Consider the following 21169-nt stretch of genomic DNA (forward strand, 5'->3'; position numbering starts at 1 on the left):
CACTTCCAATTATATTTGGCAGAAGTTACTGCGATCGCAGCATAGATTTACTAATTAATAATTTGCATAACTGCATATCCTCGACGTCTGTAGACGGCTGACGGCCTCCTTTTAATACAGAGCCCTTCAGGATTTAATCGTCTTTATTAAATCTAACGTGCCGAAATTTGCATGACACATCTCCATGTATACGAACAGTTTACGTTTACAGAATTAAGTCGGGCTCTTCAGAAGGACCGATGAGAGTTAATATCGCACAACTTCCGACAATGAACACGTTCTGGAGGCTGGGATTACACTAATTATTCGGCAATTTCCTAATTTATGAATCGCTCGAAAGTTTTAATTGCAAAGTAAATTACTCGGTTAATTGAAAATAAGCCGTTCCTTGTGGGAAGGTGCGAAAATCTATCGTCACATGTTCCTCTTCATGGATATTCGGTCATTATCGGGGTTATTGGGCGTTAAAATGGGTTTTCGATACATATTTTATGTGCAGGCATCACTGGGGAACTACTTATTGGATTTTAATGGAATTTGGCTTAGCTATAATTTACATATGGAATTAATATTTAAGATAATTTTTATGTCAAAATTTCCATAAAAAAATTGTGTGTCAACATCTTTTATTGAGTAGCAACCTTTCGAAACCATCATTAAATATCGATAAATAGAGGATTTACACAGAAAAATGTGATTCCCTTTAGTGCTCAATAAGTTATTTCAGTCACATATCTCTTAGTGACGAAATTAACGCAGCCCTGAAAAGGTTAAGTCTCGCCTTTTAAAATTAAATTTAAATTTATTTTTAACACAGAAGTTTTAACAAACTGTCCCCAAATTTAGGATAAATGAAGTTGATCAACTACTTCTTCGAACCCCTCAAATATGCAAACGAAGTACAGGACATATTATAACCAATGTAAATTGAATTCGTATTTTAGATTTAACATTCTTAAAATATGCAAAACATTTGCTTACATTTATTCAGACGCAAATTCATTGATTTTACTTGCTAACATGTTTTAAAAAAATATTGTTGGGCCACATTTTCATTTACATATTAATTTGTGCTTAATAAATTTTTAAATTACACTAATTGCGTTATTTTTAATTACGATCCCCTCCATTAAATCAAATAATGAGTCAAAACAGCGCACGGCCCCCATAAAAAATAATAAAAACAACGCCGTTAGGACCCTTAAAACCGTCGTACAGATTAAAATGTGCGACCGCAGTGATATTAAGACCCGGTAATAACGCAAAAACCGATTTAAAGCGGGACTAACGAGCCGTCCCGGGTGCACTCGTTTAAAACGCAGGACGTACCGAGTCACTTGTTAAGGAAAATGGCGTGGTTAAAGGTAAATTTTCCGGACGCAACGATCCAATTAGACCATTCAAATTTGCGTCAATAAAATCGACTAAAAAATAGGGGTTGCAAAGTGTACTTGTTACACGGATTACAACGTCGACCCGCGACCTTTTTGGAGAGATGAGCGAATTTAGAATCGAATTAAACTCCGTTAGCGGAGGCGCAAAGTTGGCGTGGGCACATGCAGAAACTTCCAACTTGCCACATCGTCTCGCCAAGTTTAAACGCTTGTGCATACAACGGGACTCCTTTGTTCGATTCCCCTTTGGAACTTTTCATAACAAGTTTTGCCCGATTTTTTTTTTAAGCGCCCCGTGACATTTAGCGACGACTATAAGGGTCGGATGGGATTTTCGGGATTGCCATAGACAGAAATCTACTTACCATATCTAATATCACCTTTCCCGGGCGGTATGTTACCATTCGGCTCCAAACGATCTAGGAACTCATCACTGTAGCCGTTATAGGGCAGTTTTCCGTGGTTGTGTTCGTCCGCTTCCTCCTTTGACACCGCTGCAACAAACAAAAAAACATTCAATTTTAACGTACAGAACGGCGGGGATTCCCCCAATGTAACTGACACTATGGTTGCATTGTTCGCGTGTAATTAACGATGAATAATTAAGCGGTGGCAAGGAATTGCCTTTTTGGAGCCGTTTGGGAACTGCAAATGATTAAATATTAACCGGACAAGATATATGGGCGCCAGGCGAGGTGATGGTGGTGAATTTAATTATTAATCGGTGATGGGTCTGAATTAATTAATATGTCGGCATAATGTTATTAAATAATTATCTCTCTATTAAATATTTAAGAGCAAAGTTGGTTGTTGTTCTGTTTATTCTTCCAATTCCTCTAATTACTCCTTCAAGACGGCTTCGTTTACTCAGAACCGATGTAAAATTCGTACTTCTCAGGAGGATACAGACAATTTCTATGTTAATGACGTGTTTCAAAATTCGCGTCGGTTACAAAGCGATGCCAATTTGTGTTTTCTGCGTGCGAATAATAACAATATTTGTAAAGAGATTGTAAGAACGAGTCAAAGAGTGGGCGTATTTGCATTTAGAGGGCGAGCTCACGTTGAAATATGACGGATTCTTTTGATGTGAGGCTGAAACGCTCCTCCAGGGGGAAAACCGGCCTGAATTATGCCCCTACGACAGCGCATCATGCAGATAGAGTCAGCATGAAAAATCAACTAGATAAATTTTGCGTCGTGTCGTGGCACCGACAAAAAAAAAGAGCTCGTTTATGAAGAGATTTTTTATAAAGAAAATACAAGCCGGTCACCCCCTAGAACAACTTTTTCAACATTTTACAATGTAATAAACTTTTTATCGCACCGACAACATTTTCGGAGCATTGAATCATTTTAACCGAGATAGAAAAGAGAGTACACGGTGGCACATCCAGGGGGTTTATCTCGGTGCAAATCCTCCGGAGGCGGGACGTGCTTGGAGCGCTGCCGCCACCGCCGCCGCCACCGAGGTCGGCCGATCGATATGAGGGTCACGGGACTGGGAGGAAGGAACTCCGGGAGTGCGGGAGAACCGGCTGGCAAATGGGTCAACGGTGTGCGGATGAGTCATCCGCACCGGAGCAGGGCCGCCGCCCCAAAACAGACCCGAACATATTTCATTTCTTTGTTAACAACCTCCTTTATCGTTATGAATTTAATAAATTAGAAACAATTATGTATGTTTGTTAATTTATACGTTTAATTTAAAATAAAACTTAAACAAATGAATATTTTAACAATTTTGATTATAGTAAATTATATGAAACAGTTTGTAATATTTCTGTTGACCAAAAAGTGATTATTTTATAGTTTTCTACCACTATTCACATATATGTAATTATAATTATTAATTATCTCTGTTAATTAGGTCAATATTGATTAATATTTTATATTAATAATTATCACTGATAATCTAAATAAATATATTTAGTTTAATAATTATGAATAACTATATTCTTGTTAAATATCGACATTTATTAAGGTTTCTTGTGTACTAATAATTATTATTGATATTATCACTGATAACTTGATAATTGTATTGGTATTTATGGTTTAATAAAAAATCAAGTGATAATTGATAATTATATAAATGTTAATTAGAAATTTTTGAATATTAATAATGATCACAGTATACTCTTATCTTAATGATAGTTACATTAATTTTAAAGATTCGATAATTATCAAGTGATAATCAGATGATAATTAAAACAGATTAAGAATATTTGTTATAGTTATTTTAGATATTTGTAATTTGTTAATCACTTGATATTACATCAAGAAGTTTTGCATTACCTCAAAATTCATGTAGAAAAACTTCTGAAATAGAATGAACAAAAAAAAAACAAATAAATCACATTTTGATATACTTTATTTAAATCAAATATTAAAAATAACACATTGAAAATAATTAAAAAACATATATTAACAACAATCATATTTCTCAGCCATTAATAAAAAATAAGGCCTAATTCCAGTTAGGCCTGTTCGGGAGCTTCCGATTCCTGCACCGGAATTCTACCGACGAAACGCCGACAGACTGGGTCTGTGGAATTGTGGAACGTGTTCACGGGTCCTTGGCAATGAAAGATCCGCCGAAAAATCAGCCCCACAACACGTACATATTGATCGGGGCAGTTTTTCTCCTCCGCACAAAGGTTCATTTATTAATCGTTAAAGAAACTGACGTGAATCGATTACAACCACGCGAAATCTTTATGGAACATAAAGTGAAAGGACTGTTTCGCCTGTATTTTCGAATATTTCGCCGGCGACAAGGATAATTAGGTTGCGGGCCATAAAATCGACTGCGGCGTAGAATGATAATCCAGGAGAATGGTTCGGCCGGAAATTTCGGAAACCGGGTGACCCATTTAAAGTAGCTGCGGCGATTAATTTCTACCCGGAGACAGAAGCAAGTTAATAATTAAGCCGTTTCATTATTGTTTATTCCCGATAGTTGCCGTTCGATTTTATGGAAAGCAATTTCGTTTGCGTTTCGGATTTAGATCCAATCAATGCGCATTTTTCAACGGGCAGACAAATGGAAAAATGGGCTTCCCGTCCGTGACTTTTATAAATGTCCGTTTAATATTTACCGTGCGACGTTGTTTGAATAATCGATTTTAATTTCTAGATAAAAACTCGTATAAATTGAAAACAACAACGGCAGGAAATAACATAACGAATTAAATGTCAGAAATATAAATTAACTCGCTCCTACATATAAAAACCGTCTATTTTTCATTCCCAGAACAAAGACAATTTGCATAGTCATAGAGAAAAAGGGGTGTATGTTCCATAAATCAGGTTGTGAACGTAATTCTCGGCCAATTTGCAACTAAACAAGATATTTCATAAAACCGGACTTTAATAAAATGAAGTAAACGTCCCCCAGAACCCAGAATCCTGCACACACCGAACATTCTCTTCCTGGTATTTCGTCGTTGATATATATCATGGTTAATGCTCAGTGGCGGGACAACTCCACGACAAAGTTTCAACTAGCTCGGGGCATAAATAAACCTCTAAAAACATTTTATAGTCGGCCAGACAAAAGAAACTTTTATAAATTGAACATTAGCAACCGCGTACAATGTTTAGACAAAGGAGTTCGTTTTTAACGGCAACGAGTTATCGGCAGTTCCCGTTTATTTTTGACCCAATAAAACTGCTGCGGCAAAATATCATATACAATAATTTCTAGGAAAATCCGCGGGAGTGAATGTCGCACACGAACACACAATGAACCACTTCTCGCGACTGCAACAAAACGGAAACATTGTTACGACGAAAATCCACATTTGCACCCGAGCTCGTCATTGTTAAAGTTAATGTAGGTTAGTGTAAGTGGATGTTTGTAGTGCAAATGCAATTTTCAAAGAACCTACTGTGCAATTGTCACCTGCAACGATAATTTTTTTATAAAAATGTGTTTTTGGTTTGAATTTCTCCACTCCCCGAGTACCAGTTAAGTGTGAGATACGACTAGCAATATTTGATCACGTCCGAGAGTGACCGCATAGATAGTGCACAAGGGCGGAGGGCAAATACGAATTGCACAGCAGTGGCGTCCGCAAATCGATCGATGGTTAATTAATCCACGTCGATACAATTAAGGGATGTTATTCGGAACAACTGGCCATTGTGTAATGATTACGCAGGCACAATTGGCCCGACAAATTCGTAATTTAGACGATGACATTTCTATATAAACCGCTCAGTTTGATATTGGTCGAATAGTTTATTGAAGTCTATTGAATTGTGTCAGACCGGTGAACAGATAATTAACCCATCGCATCATTCATAGCACACACGACATTACATTACATTAGTTAATGAAAAATACATAATTGAAAATAATATACTCTATATTCGTAGAAATCAAAAATATTAAAGGTTTAAAAGTTAAGTTTCCCCTTCGAAATACTCGCCGAAAAAACATATTTATGCAATTTTTTTTATGTGATTTTACTTTGTATTTTATAAATTTCAGGAGAAAAATAGACGTACATTTTATCATTAAACTATTATAGTTTGGTTATTATATTTTGGTTCGTTTTCTATATGTTTTGGTTTACAAGTAGCATGGAAAACAAAAATGTTTTTACTTATTTGAATGCAGTGAAAGCACTATTAGTTATGTAGGCAGTATTAATTAATTTTTTCCTCTCTTTATAAACTTTTAATAAACAAATATTATATATATTATATATTAATAAAAAGTAAATTTATAATTGAACAAGTTTTAAAAATACTTGATTTTATCAAGTCAATTCTGATTTATTTGTTCAATTTGAAAATCAAAAATTTTTTAAGATTAAGATACGTCTGTCCTCTGAAGTGTGAGGGAAGTGTGAGTGCTGAATTTTCGCCTGTACTTTACTTTTAAAACACTTGAAAAAACAATAATTATAAAAAATAATATTAAAATAAACGCTCTGTGTATTAAAGTACAAAATAATAATAAAACACGGTCTAAACTTATATATTTCGGTGTTTTAAAAAATATTATAAGAAGTAGACAAATATCCAGTTATTCTCTAAGAAATAAGTTCGGAAACCTCTTAAATTTAATTTATTTTGACCATCTATCAGAATTGTTTAGCTTCTCATTGTAACATAGTATACGAATTAGTTTTAATCAAATCAAAACGAAAGCAAATCCAAATAGCCTTGTAGATTTTAGAAATTAGAGTATGCCGTATAATCAAATTTCTGAAATTTTGTACATCAATAAAGGGGCTATATCAGAAATTAAGTATAATTGATACTTGTGGATCTGTTGCGGATGGTTCTCGCAGTACGGAAACAATTTTAGAGGGCCTCATAAATCGTATATCCCAGAAAAATCCCAGATTGACAGCCAATGATATCCATCAGGAATTACTGCAGGGTAATGTACATAATTTATCCACCAAGACTATGTAAAGAAGACTGCAATGAATGGGACTGTTTGGAAGAAAACGCGCAAAGAAACCCCTCATATCATAGAAAAATAGGAAGAACAGATTTAGTTTTACAACCAACGAAAAGTGGAGATTGGTGTTATTTAGCGATAAAAGTAAGTTTGGTGTTATTTGGAAATGATGGCAATGATGACAGCACACAATAAAAAGTAAGATAGAGTCACTAAAAAGGTTTCAAATGAAATGGCACAAAATATAGATTTAGAATATACCAGAAAATTGATTGATTTCATGAACAAAAGGTGTGCAGCAGTGACACAGACTAATATTTACACAAAAAATATTAATGCTTCTATTTGTTTTTATTATTATTATTATTATTATTATTATTATTATTATTAAATTATTTAATAAGGTTTCCAAACTTATCTCTAAATAATATTTTAGGTGCTTTATAATATCTTAATAAAATTAAATACAATTTATAGAAATATTTTTATTAATTCCTTATACAGGAGGAAGAACAGTAACATTACCTATCATTATTTATTAATTATTTGAACAATAAATAATTTTAGGGTTTCCAAACTTTTGTCCAGGAGTGTATTAGTTCAAGTCGATTCTGATTTAGTTTTCATTTTGAAAATTAAAAAAATTTAAAAATAAAAGTAAATGTTCGGTGAAAACAGTGTGTGTTAAACATTTGTCTGTACTTTTAAAACCTTTAAAGTAAAAAAAAAATATAAAAATTTTTCAAAATATCTCCACTGAAATGAGAGGTAACCTTCATTTCTATTCTACATTATTATACTGTGCCTGAAATTGAATAAAATATCTAAACTAGTGTAATTAAATGTCACGTTAATAATTACTGTTGTGTATAAATAAATCAAATTCAAAGTAAACACAGACAAACAAAACAAAGCCGGTTTTTTCGATTAAATTACAAAAACATCCGGCACTCCAGCTCCGGGACTTTTAATCCTCGCAAATGAAATTCCGTGTGCGAAATCGCGACCGCATTTGCACGTTCAAACAGGCGTCGGCCGCGTCGTCCGAACCGATGAACTGTTTACGCGCAAAATTACCAAACACAAAACTGAAATCACGTACCGTGCTACGGATCACGTAGGAGCCGATTTGCGAATAAAACTGCCGGTGCAGGCGTCCGCGAGGCACGTTCTCGCCAGTCTGCACTTTTAATCCCAACCCCGCGGGGACGACGCGGATGTCTTAATTATGTTGATGGAGCGATGGGGCGCGAACGGTAAATAAAAACGGTGGTGGTCGTTTTTTTGTTTGTTCTTTTTTTTTTGTTCTCAAGCACAAAGGATTGCAATAAATCACGTTCGAGCGGTTTAATGCTGTCGATATATCAAAACAAGTATTGCTTAGAACACAGCTATTTTCTGTCGTATAAATCAAACGGATGATTTACGTCCGCACTTTTTCAAACGACTTTCTTTCGGATCTCCGTTCGTATGGCACCGATCTGATGTGATCTGATCTGATGTAATTTCCCGTTTAAATAACACGGGAACGGTGTTCTCTGGGATTTTGAAATTTTTTAACTCTCGAGATAATATTTCAAAATGATTAAAACAGATTTTTCTAGAAAATTTAACACTCTACAAAAAATGTCTCTTACAGTTTTTTGATATATTCATTTTTTCAAAAGTTATTTGGATTGATTTAAAATTTTGATATTTTGCTCATTTTCTGACGCAACCATCAACTTTATGGGAAAATTTTACATGACATTTTTTGTAGAGAATAACTAGCAATAAGTATTGTAATTGTATTTTTCGTGAAACGCTTATTGCTAGTAATAAGTGAATAAGAAAGAATTACCAAATTGTAGTAAAAGTCTGTTAGTGTAACGATATATACTACTTTGATTATAATAAACAATCAATTTTTTTAGTAAATATCTATTTATTTAAATAAAATGCTTAATTTTAAGCACTAAAATAACATTTATTTAATAAAATTTTTAGTTTTTTGCAGATAACTTATGATCTGTAAAAAATATCAAAAACTTTTTCGGAGATAAATTATTAATATTACTTAATTTATTTTAAAAAGTATAATTTTCTTTATATAAATTTAAAAAAAGCCTAATTGTTCTTGAATATTAACAAAATATTATTTAAATAAAAGTAAAAGCATCATCATCACTAAATTTCAAGTCGAAGTTGCATTGAAATGTTAAATTAATTGGTGAAAAACAAAATAAAATATTAATTTATTATTATATTCATATTATTTACTTTATATTAAAATAAAATTAAATATTTTATATTTTATTTTTGTATTTTGCATTTGAATTTTGTATTTTATATATTTATATATTATTTTAAATATTTTATATATTTTGAATTGTTGAAATGTTAATTAGTGTAAAACATAATATAGTATTAATTTAATATTAATAATAAGAATATTTTAATAACCACTTTTTGTTACATATTCATAATCTTTTAACAAATACATTTGCCTTATTATTTGAACTCAGTTTATTTTCCTCCTCTTAGTAAACGATATTTTCAAATATTTGACATTTATAACTTCGTACTTGATCCATAACTTTAAGTATTATAATTTTTGATTTTATTTAATAAAAGAATTGTAATATATATTATATAGGTTATTTAAAAAAATATATCTAATTGTTGAATATTAATAAAAGACTATTTAAATAAAAGAAAAATAAAAAATATTATATTTTTTATTTAATATTATCACTAAATTTCAAGTCGGTGAAGTATTGAAATGTTAATTAGTGGAAACCATAATAAAGGATTAATTTATTATATACTATACACAATATAGTATTTTCTTGACTAATTAGACAATATTTTTAATAATTTTACATTAAAACGTATTAGAAAATATCAATTCAATTATCTAACAAAACTAACTCAATATTTTGTTAGAACTAAATTCTACATCTTTCCAGAATGTTTCCCGAACTCGAGAGACTGACTTAATGACGTCGAAATGTGTGGAGCAAATGGAAATTTGGACAAGTTACTTAGTTTAAAATTATGTTTCCACGCAAGTTATAATCGCTAATTTAATACGGGCTCCACATCAATCACCCCCGGCGCACCGCGTTCACGTGTAGCGTGTCGACGACAGCCGAAAGCGCAAATTAAAACAACCCGTTGACGAAGGACGAGTGCGAAACACTTCTTGTTCGCGAGTTAAAATCCCATCAGCACTCATAATTCCGTCACGGTGAGAATGGAAGACACGAGTCGCGTCAAGTTTATGTTAAAAGGATCAAATCCGCGTCGAACTCGCAAGGAATTAAACTCGACAGAAGTTGTTTATTGTTTTACTGGAGCGCTTTGTTGGCCCGTCTCTCGGGTCCAAATCGTCCTCTTGTTTTGTCGTCGTCGGATTTAATTACTTTCGCTTGTTCTGGGGCCCATTGTGTTTGGGCCATTGTCGGATGGAATTTACATTTTATTAGGGAAATCGGGTTTTCCGTGGCTGCTTTTGTTTCTTTATTTTTTATTGAGTTCATTCGATTTGTGGTGATGTTTTCTTTCATCAAATACAATCACTAAAGGCGTTACGTCAAGAAAATAATGAGGAAAATAAGATAGTGTGTGTTTAACAACAAACGAATCGTGATTGTAGGTGTTTAAGGAACAAAATCAAAGGTATTAGTATTTTTTTAACCCTGAACTGAATTTTTATAGAGCGTCCCGTTTAATTAAACGCCCCCCAAAATTTGTACACAATCGATCATAACGCTCATCGACGATAAGTCAGCAGCCGGCAATGGAACAAACGACCGGAGACAAAAGAAAAGCGATACAAGTCACCCGGATCCGATCCCCCTGTGTCAGCGTTTCCGCAGCGATGCTCTCGACGCTGGAAGTAATTCAATAACGTCCCATAAGCTCCGACGCTCGCAGATGGATTCCGGGACGGAACCCGCCCCCTTTTGCAGATGAAAACGTTAGTGCGAGCGAGTTAACAAACACCCGGATGCCCGAGCGGCTGATTGACGCGTGAGGTGCAGTGTCTAAGGAAGATCAGGAACGAAAGCAAAGTGTGGGTCCTGATGCATTATTTATGGTTTTTGCGGCGGCAACTTTTGAGGGCTTTGCATACGTGAATTATGTCCGGAATTGAGTAACAAGAATAAATAATACGAATATAATATTTCGCCATTCGTTCAAAATCAGACAGACTAAATGTTAAATTATTGATATTCAACATTTATTTATTTATTTATATGTTTTAATATATATAAAATTGTATTTTTTAAAATAAAGTAATAATTATAAAATAATATAATAATAAATTAATATTTTATTATATTTTTCAAAATTAATATAAAATTTTAATAAACAAACAATTGAACTTTAAAAAATCAGTTGTTTTAATGATATCCAGTAACATTTATTATTATTATTATTATTATTATTATTATATATACAACAATCTAATTAGACAAATTAATAAGAGGGAAATAAATTATTAGTTTATTAAGAAAAGAGCAAAAAAAACAGAAAAAGTAAATAAAAATGTATCCAAAAAATAATAAAAAATTGAGTAGTTAATTAAATTTAAAATTAAATTAATTTTTTCTAATTATATGATTTTCTTATAACAATGTCAAATTTATAACAAAAATTGTTTTCATTTATATTTGTAAAAATGATGTAATTAGATGAAAAATTAAATATTATTAATTAATATATTAAACTATACTAAAAATATAGTATATAAATTGTAGAACTAAAGAAAAAGTAAAAAATGTAACTAATTCAAATAACAAAAATTGATTAGTTACAAAAAATAGAATATTATTGATAAAAGAATTTTAATTAAAATATACTCAGTCAAGTATTTACCCAGAAAAATTGAATTAAATTAAATTAAATATAAAAGAACACACCCCACTGTCTCCTCAGCAACAACAGCAACAAAAGCAACTATAATTATAAAAATTACTTAAGACAATAACTTTTATAAAACACCAGAATTAACCATTTTTAACGGACCCGTAAATTCCAGGCAGAATTTACCTTAAACGAAGTGTGTTTTCGCGTGTCCAAAGAATGAACGTTTATATTCATTACGCCTCGCTTGAAATTCGCAGCAGCGAAATAAATTTAATAAGAATAATTGCTCGACAATTAAACCATTAATAAATTCCCGTGCAAAATTGCATGGAAAAAACCTTTTAAAGGCACTCACAAAACTCACTGAACTTGCATTAGTAGCGTACAGTGTGCCAGTTAGTCACACCTGGCTCATCACTAAAAATCTCCTAATAAATCGAATATTAACTAGTTTATTATACGGAAAGTGCATTTTCCGTCCGAGCCTCGGATGAAATAAGGCGGATATTATTTCCAGCGTGTAATTTAAACGGGCCAATAAGGATTTAATGCTGGATTTTATGAAGCCGGGTTATAAAATATTACACTTGAATCCATTTTTACGCTGGCAAAATTGCACCCCACCATCGTAATTCGAAATCTATTTTTCCTGTGTGTTTTCCAGGTGGAATTCGTATGGATATTGCATTATCTATTTGAGTAGATGCACTTTACGAGTTTGTTTTCGGTGCATTACCGTTACTTTATTACGTCACGCCGTCTAAAGCTACTATAAACTATCGATAAGGCGTCAGGCCGGAAAAAAGAAAATTAAAATGGAAATGCGCATCTAGGAGGAGGCTATAAACCAAATGTAGGTATGTACCCTATCCGATGTAATAAACGTTCCAACTTTTATCAGTCCCATATATCACCCCTTTCGCTTCGGCATGTATCTGTTTATTTTCCAATATACGATCGTATTTCACTTATTCATATTTGGGAGCGCTCCACTTTCCAAAGTGTCAGGCGAAAAAGTTGCCATCCAAGTCGTACACCATCAACTTTCGTGTCTAAATTGATCAACTTCCAACAAAAAATTGAATATAATTCTTCAGCAGCGTTGCTCCCTTTATTAATTCCACTCGAGTCGAGTGTCATAAGTTGGTCGGCACATTTCTGACCGCCCTCGGCCTTCTGCCGGAGCTGTCACATCACGTTCCCCCGCCAGACGGAACGAAGTGCCTGGAAACGTTTCTCATCTCGACTTTATTACACGCCGGCAAACACCGAGGTGAAATTTTTAGGGCAAACAACTTTTATTGCGGCGAGGCTGATTTAGTTCCATCTCTGATTAGTTAAACAATCAAGACCTGAACAACTTCGCAGACGTTGCGCATTAAACTGGATTCAAATCAGGGCATCTCAACTTTTACATAAAATGCGAATACATTTTCTAGATTCTCTCAATTGCCTCCACAACCTTCGTTGAAACATTTTTAAATATATATGAAAATATCGATCGTTTAGTAAAACTCAAATACATCCAAGATTTAAAATTAATTTCCAACTGATGGAAACATGTCATCAATCATATTTAATTACAAAAAGTAGAACGAGAATGGGACATATTCATGAAATTTTTAGGCAGGCAAACAACTTTTATTGCGGCAAGGCTGATTTAGTTTCATCTCCATCTATGACTAGTTAAACTATCAAGATCTGAACAACTTCCCAGACGTTGCGTATTAAACTGGATTCAAATCAAGGCATCTCAATTTTTACATAAAATACAAACACTTTTTCTAGATTCTCCCAATTATATAACATATAACATTCGTTGAAAAATGAATCAATTCCATTTAAATATACGCGAAAATATCGATCATTTAGTAAAACTCAAATACATCCAAGATTTAAAATTATTTTTGACCAACTGATGGAAAGATGTCATCTTCAAACATATCGATTAGAAAAGTACAACGAGAACGAGACATATCCATACCACTTAATTTTAAGACTATAAAAATGATTGTGAATTGTCAGTTCCCTCCATCATATTCGTTAAAAAATGAATCTATTCCTTTTAAATCTACGTTAGAAATATCCTCAAATAAGATTTTTTAAACGTTGCCAAAAGTATAGAAACTTACGTTAAGTGAAACATCTTCTCCCCTTTATTCCAGCTCCTTAATTAGTTATTACAGGCGAGGTTACGTAGATTGTGACACCTGTGAGTTCGATACGAGGGATAAGGGCCACGAATTACATCCAACGATTACTCGGATTTAATAGACATACCTAGTGTCACATGGGGAATTTTCGTACGGCGCCTTATTAGAACCGAAGACCGCAGGATTATCTCGTTTAAGTCAACGTTGATTTGGTTACCAAAGCCTGGAGGTAAATTATCCCCATTCTCGTTTGGATTCCACCACATCTGGGTTTAAAGGAGAATGTATTTTAAAGATCATCAACAAAATTAATCTGCTAGTGCTTTAGGCAAATATTCGCGATTTCAATATCTGGAGGAATCGATGTTTGGCTTTTGGGCACAATCTGTCACGGACAAATTCTAATTATTAACCTGTCATAAATTAATACGGGACTAACAATAAACCCTTGTCGTCTGTTCAACGCCTTCCCAAAGGATAAATCGCTTGAAACAACATCGATCCAATCTGGGATAGAGATGCGTGGGAAGAACGTTTCAAGATTGATGAATTCCCAATAAAAGAAACGACTCCGGATGAAATATCGATGGAAGGATTTATTTGACGAGGCGACTATTACATCGAGGATTTAATTTAAGGAGTCGTTTCTAAGGTACATAAGTTTCTAATTAAACGTCTTGTTAGGAGCCCAAACAATTGATCTGTCTATACGAGTCGGAAACCCCAAGAGTCTCCTAGTAATTAACCAATGTTATTAGCATCAGAATAAAGCGAGTGTATCGAGAAACGATCGTCTCCAGACAAATAAGGGATGAGTATTTGTTTGTACAACTCAGTCCCCACGAAACAAAGAACCAATCCCCAAATTTATAACGATTTACACCCCATAATCTGTTTCGCTTCTGTTCGGTTTTCGGGAATCGTCCCGCACGTTATTGGCAGTATATCAGAAAAAATCTCGTTACGTCTGGCCATTTATCACGTTTATATCGACAAAACGTGTTACATTAGTGGACAAATTAGCAGAAAACCGGGAGTCGCACACGGAATAAATCAACCGCCGTCATAATGATGATGTATCATCTGGGGACCGCCGTTGCGATTGTCCATTAAGAGAGCAGATTCGAATCAATTTATTACGACCTTTAAACGTATTTATGTATGGACAAAAGGACGACGAGAAAAAGCCGACACGATAATAAATCGCGGCGATTTTTCGTGCGGGGGATTCCCGGCGACGGGAAGAAAAAACCGATGGAGTGCGGACTGCGAGAAAGGTTCGCATTATTCACCACGTCCGGTGCTTTAAAAACACCTCCGAATCAAGACCTGCAATCAGCGTTCTTCTCGAAGCAGTCGATAAATCACGGAAGGGTCTGGGATAACCGATTCGCTGCCCGTGCGAAAAAAACGATAGAAAAATGTGTTTTGTTTTTAAATAACTTTTTCTGCCGCAGAATGAACGGAAAAATTATTTTACGCACAAGAGTTTGTCGGTTTTTCTTTGCCGAGGCGTTGAAGAACTCTCGAGAGTCGCAGACGTGGATTGGCACGTGAGATAAACACGGCGAACGTGTCGTGAATCGTTGCGACCGGACCAGGGAAAATGATAGTTTGAAGGGGGACAAATTTGCCCTGTTCTCGACCGCAATGTCTCTCCGTGTCAATTGACTCGATGGTACTTGGCTTTATTATTGCTGTGAGTGGAGCGTTTCGTTCTGTCCTCGAGTTTCTGGTGACAGTCTACAGGATGATTGCTGGAGGGACAACTAAGATAAAAATCCAAAATAATATTAAAAGTATAAATAATTATATGAAAATATAAAGATTTTAAGATACATCTCTAATATTTCATAGATTTTATACTTTGAAGAAAAAAACACCAGAAAATTTTGGTTTTAAATATATGATCACTACAATTTTTTGTTATAGTTTTACACTTTGTATTTTTAGTTGATTTTTTTGTATTTTGCCTGTAAATGCACGAAAATTGTCAATTATATATTTGTGAAAATGAGGGAATAATCAAACAAGTAATTTAATTTTTTATTTTTAGTATACCATAAAAAACAATTATTTTAACGTCAAAGCCAAAATGACAATATATACGCTTTTAAAACATATTTTTATATTTATTTATAAAAGGTAGAAAACAAAAAAGGAATCGTAATTGATAAATTGGACTGGAATGCCTCATGGCCGAGTCTTTGTTTCGGCAAAAATTCATCACCGAATCGTAATTTGGGTGTATTTTATTGTCACCGTAATTTTGTGATGATTAAACCTTCAAAAACGGTCGAAGCGACATTAATACGATCATTATTCTGCGCTTCTAAAATCCGTGAGCTCCGTAGTTAACAAACGGTGAAGCAAATGGGAATTTTTGGGGTGCCATTAGTCGTTTAAATGCCGCCCCAACGGCGGCACGATTACAATGCGGGAGCGGCTAATTTATTTCGAGAATTATTATTCAAAAAAAGGCAGGGGTTTGTCACCCACCATTAATATTTGGATGTTATTTTTTTGTACCGCCCTGCAATTACAGGTGATTTTTGGAATATGACACGCACGTCGGTCTGATGGGGAGGAATAATTCTCATGAATAAAAAATGGATTTATGTGAACGTCAAATTAGTGTAGATGGTATTTGCCATAAATATAATTATTACAAATTGTTTTGAGATAAAATACGGTATAATAAATATTCTTTTTTATTTAAACACAAAAAATATATGAATATTAATTTAAGAACTAGTAATTTTGTCCATGTTCCCAGATTATCTCAACAAAAACTATTTTTAAAAATCCTAATATTTACATTCTCACATAAATCCCGAAAAAACAAACAGGAAACAGACATTTGCGAAAGACCGTGCAATTCTGGTCGACTTTAATTTAACCGAACGCCATTTTTATTGCATTAAAACGCAAAAACACGCCGTAAATTTCCATCAAACCCTCCCGGTGTCCCGTAATGGATAGCCGGTGGCTGAAAGGGGGACGAAACACGGGGTGGGCGACCATCATAATAACTTAATTAAAAAAAATCCCGTGTCTTAACGTGAAATTAGTCCTGGAAAAGGATCGCGCCCATTAATTACGGTTGCGGACGGGTTGCTCTAATGAATGCTGAAACCCTTGATTAAATTTAGGAAAGATTCCTTTTTGGGTTATTGATACAAATGTGTCTGGTACATTCAAATGGGGGTGATTGATGTGTGGTTCGAACGTACGAATTGTTGTGGCGTTTTATTATGACGCAAATTTGATTTATGTCTCACATCCAAAAGTCGTCGACTAATCCGATTGATCGGTTGCCAATAGAGCAGCCAACGTTTATCCCAACATTTAAAATGCCCGAAAATTGATTTAATTCAATCATTACGGCCATTACACAACAGGATAGTTATCAAGCCGAGACTCGGGCCACTGGACGGGCATTCGAGGCTCTTTGTCCATCCGAAATGAATCCTAATTGCGTTAAATTCCCCGAGTCCGTTTTCGAAACTTCGGCCGAGGCAAATTGCCTGCCGAATACGAAAATTGAGTGTGTGTGTGCGTGGATTAGATACGATGAATATCATTTCGGATTCGGTAGCAATTTGCGGTCCGGTCTGATGTAATTTCTGGGGGGCCGTTCCGGCCCGCGGGGCTTTGATGTCGGACAGACGGCGGTGCACGGAAGTGGAATGATGGGGATTAAAACTCATAATTGAAAATGTTGGCTTCCAGTAGATAATTCTGTATTGGATCAAAAATTTGTGTCATACACGTACGTATGTAAGATATTGTTTATTGTATATGTGAAAATCACACATAACATGGTAAAGTAAAAATGATAGGACTGTGAATGTTCGTTCAACAAACTCGTATAAAAGAATACAGGTACAAATTCAAATTTTGTAACGTATATCGAAAAGTTGATTAAAAACCATGAAATGTTTATCTCCACCTGTACTACTACTATTGTGCTTTATCAACACCAAATAAGGTGTTTAAATTACGTCTGACTGATAAATAAACATAAAGATTGTGAAATAATAGCAATTAAACATAACGTGGTGTATTTTTATTTGTGGGAACGTTGGAATCGCCATCGCTCCAGTGGCGCAATTGGTTAGCGCACGGTACTTATAAGGCAGTAGCCGTGAGCCATGCCGGGGTTGTGAGTTCGAGCCTCACCTGGAGCAAATATTTTTGGATTATAATGTCCCAAATTTTGACTACAAAACAAATTACAAACCTCGAGTTGTACCGAAAATTTATTGAACATTGTTATATTATGTTTTTCCATAACTTCGAATATTTAATTTTTCATAATTAATATTTTAAATTATTTATTAATTATTTATAGGACGAATAGAGATTTAAACAATAATAAATATTCAATTATATTTGTTCATTTTTTACTTTAATTTTTTTTAATTTGCGTATGTAATTAGTCATTTTTGAAGTAAATAAACAGACATATTTTAAAATTTTGTGTCTCTTTTATTTTTATAATCAAAAATAATGTTTGTAATAATAATAATATATATTAATATTTATTTTCCATGTTTTTATTTATATTTTCAATTCTTAAAAGTAAAAACAAAATGAAAAAATATCATCATAATATTTAAAATGTCATTTGTTAAAAGCAATTTTATTTATTTATTTTTTATTTTATTTCACAATATATGTATTGTTGGTTGCTCAACATGAAAAGGTCTACGTAATGGCCTCTGCATTTCATAATTATTAAACAATGTGTGTTCAATAATATATGTTGTTACCAAATTTATAATTGATCATAAAATTATTTATTAATATTTTTCAATATGTTTCTTTTATATTTAGTTTATAGACACTAATTTTTGAACTATAATAAATATTAAAAATTATTTCAAAATTAAAACAAACATGGGCAATATTACTAAAATTTCTCAATTTATTTAATATTTCTCTAGAAATACGTACTTCATCAAAAGAGCAAATAAATAATTAGTACATCATCATTTTCTTACATTTACGTATAATATCGTGATTTTGTGAAAATTTATGTTTTGGTTATATTAAAATTTAAATGCAAGCTTTTCTGTCCACTAATGTCGTACAAAATATTTCACATTTAGGGTGAATAAATGTTACCTCCACCGTAAAAATAAACATTTTATTAAATCAAACGTCGAACGTTAAAAAAGACCACAACCTAACAACCCTTGAAAACACAATACAAGTACAAATATATTTATTTTAAAAAGCAGAAACGGAGCCAAATAACAAACCACTTAAGACGGCACAAAAGAAACCGAAACTCCCCCGCAAAAACCGCCGCGAAAACTTCCAACACACTTCGAGCACCGAGATCAACAATTTCGAACGCAACAAAGCACGCCGCATCAAAAACACCCCCGCCAAACAACAAATAATAATTCGGGGTCAACGGGGGAAAAAAGTTGTTCGATTACACACCCATAAAAAGTTCTGCGATCCGATGAACCTAGCCATCGAATCAACCACGGCTTAACAATTTTATTTGTGAGAGGATGTTTTTTATTGGGGAATGGAGAGGGAACGATTTTTTAAGGGTCGGTTTTCGACGTTTCCATTTTGATTTTCGACAACGGATTAATAAGTTCGAGTTAACAACACAACTTTGTGTTAGCTCGAATAATTTAAAAACAAAATTAATTTATGGAAGCTTCGATTTCATCCTGAAAATATTTATTCAGCACAAACCACCGATGTGCAGTCGATTAAACGACCCCAAAGCATTTACATTCAATTAAACTTTATTTAACAATTTCGGGGACGTTCCGCTGACATACCGCGAATTTCCGAGATTGTCCGTTCGCCCGGGGGGATGAGGGAACAGGGACAGATCGAAAATTAAAATTAATTATAAGTTGTAAAGACGTTCGACGGCATTCATGGAATCGGACCATCGAATCCTGCGGCATTCTCCGTTGTCAGCCCCCTCCTTTTACCGCCTGCAAGATATTGTTTTGGAAGTCGGCGTTTTTTGCCAGCGGCAGGAAAGTTTCGATGCTGATGAAGTTGTTCGAACGAATCTAAACTAATTAAATTTCAAAAGTTCCAGTGCAATGTTCAAAGTAAGACTGGTGCATATATTAATTTTGATTGAAACTTGAAAATTGAATAAAAAAAGCCCTCCCCCACTGATTTAACCATGATTAGACCCTTTTCGGCCACCCTTCGTCTGCAGAAAAACTTCTGCGAGTAACTTTTAAAAGCATTCAAAGGCACAATTATATAAGAACTATTTAGAGAAGTAGAAAACTCGAGGCTGAAAAAGCCGCCCTCGGGCAAGGAAAATAAACCGCGACGTCCAGAAATAAAACGGCACCGCCGAACGCTATCCCAAAAGTAAAATTGGCCTTTGCTCCAGAAACGGACGTGGAACTTTCGCCTTGTGAATCGGAAGGCATTGTTCGCGGCACGCGGTCCGCAAAACCGCCCCTTTATTCATCCCGAAACTTCAGTTCAGTGGATGAAATTTAAAAGTCCATTGTTCCATTTCTGTTTAATTGTTTCGCTGGAAGTGAAACTGTCTGTGCGGTCCGGACGTCGTAAAACACTTTTCATTGCGCAAAATTTAGATTTCTGCAGACGAAAACGGCAATCGATGTTTTCGCACGTAATGGAATTGTGCACTTCGGATGGTTTATTGGTGTTTGTACGTGGAACAATCGTCAATGATCACGTATTTGTGAGGGTGTTATCGTTGGGTCGAAGGAAATTCATCAACTTGTCGACCGGTTAATAACGCGAAAGTATATACAGGGTGATCTATTCTAAGAGTTTCTATAAATATATTAGGATAGTAGAAATAATTTAATAAAATTAATATAATTTGACAAAAATAAGAAAAAAAACATATAAGCTTTTAAACATTTTTAGAAACCTAATTTTCTTATGTGAATATTTGAATAATATTCCTTAAATTACATATTTTCAAAAAAATTAAGACAACAGGATACAAAAATTTGATAAAATTAAGATTTTAATCATTTTTTATATTTTTTATGAGGATATTAATTAAATTTTTTGGACTAATATTATTTTCCTGAGAGAAATCCTCAATATTACATATTTTCACTTCATCGTTAGAAATCAATGTATTTTTTTTGAGAGGTATATTATTATTAATTTCTTTATTATGCTGGGTAAAATATTTTCTATATTTCTATCTAAATATAAAAATAATTTCATATTCTTAGACGAACAAGAAAAACGTCAAATTACCCACTTCTAAGGTAATAAGTTAATAAATAACTTAATTATAACAAAGGGAAGAAACCCGGAGAAGTTTTACTTCTTTGTTAGCATTGTACTTCTCAAATAAA

At 33.7% G+C, this 21169-nt stretch overlaps 1 protein-coding gene and 1 non-coding gene across 8 annotated transcripts in view; one reads left to right on the forward strand and one right to left on the reverse strand.

Moving 5' to 3' along the window:
- Nucleotides 1–21169, reverse strand: part of LOC109599945 (cyclin-dependent kinase 14) — a 121084-nt gene that overhangs the window by 18092 nt on the left and 81823 nt on the right. For all 7 annotated transcript variants that reach the window (XM_049963200.1, XM_020016002.2, XM_049963198.1 and 4 more), the window contains one exon: nt 1760–1888. In XM_049963200.1, the coding sequence (XP_049819157.1) occupies nt 1760–1888 (129 nt within the window). The remainder of the gene's footprint in view (nt 1–1759; nt 1889–21169) is intronic.
- On the forward strand, nt 17919–18010 carry Trnai-uau (transfer RNA isoleucine (anticodon UAU)). The gene is given in 2 exon segments: nt 17919–17956; nt 17975–18010. It is a non-coding gene; the product is annotated as a tRNA-Ile (tRNA).

Source organism: Aethina tumida, chromosome 2 (assembly GCF_024364675.1).
Source record: "Aethina tumida isolate Nest 87 chromosome 2, icAetTumi1.1, whole genome shotgun sequence".
In the NCBI taxonomy this organism is placed as follows: domain Eukaryota; kingdom Metazoa; phylum Arthropoda; class Insecta; order Coleoptera; family Nitidulidae; genus Aethina; species Aethina tumida.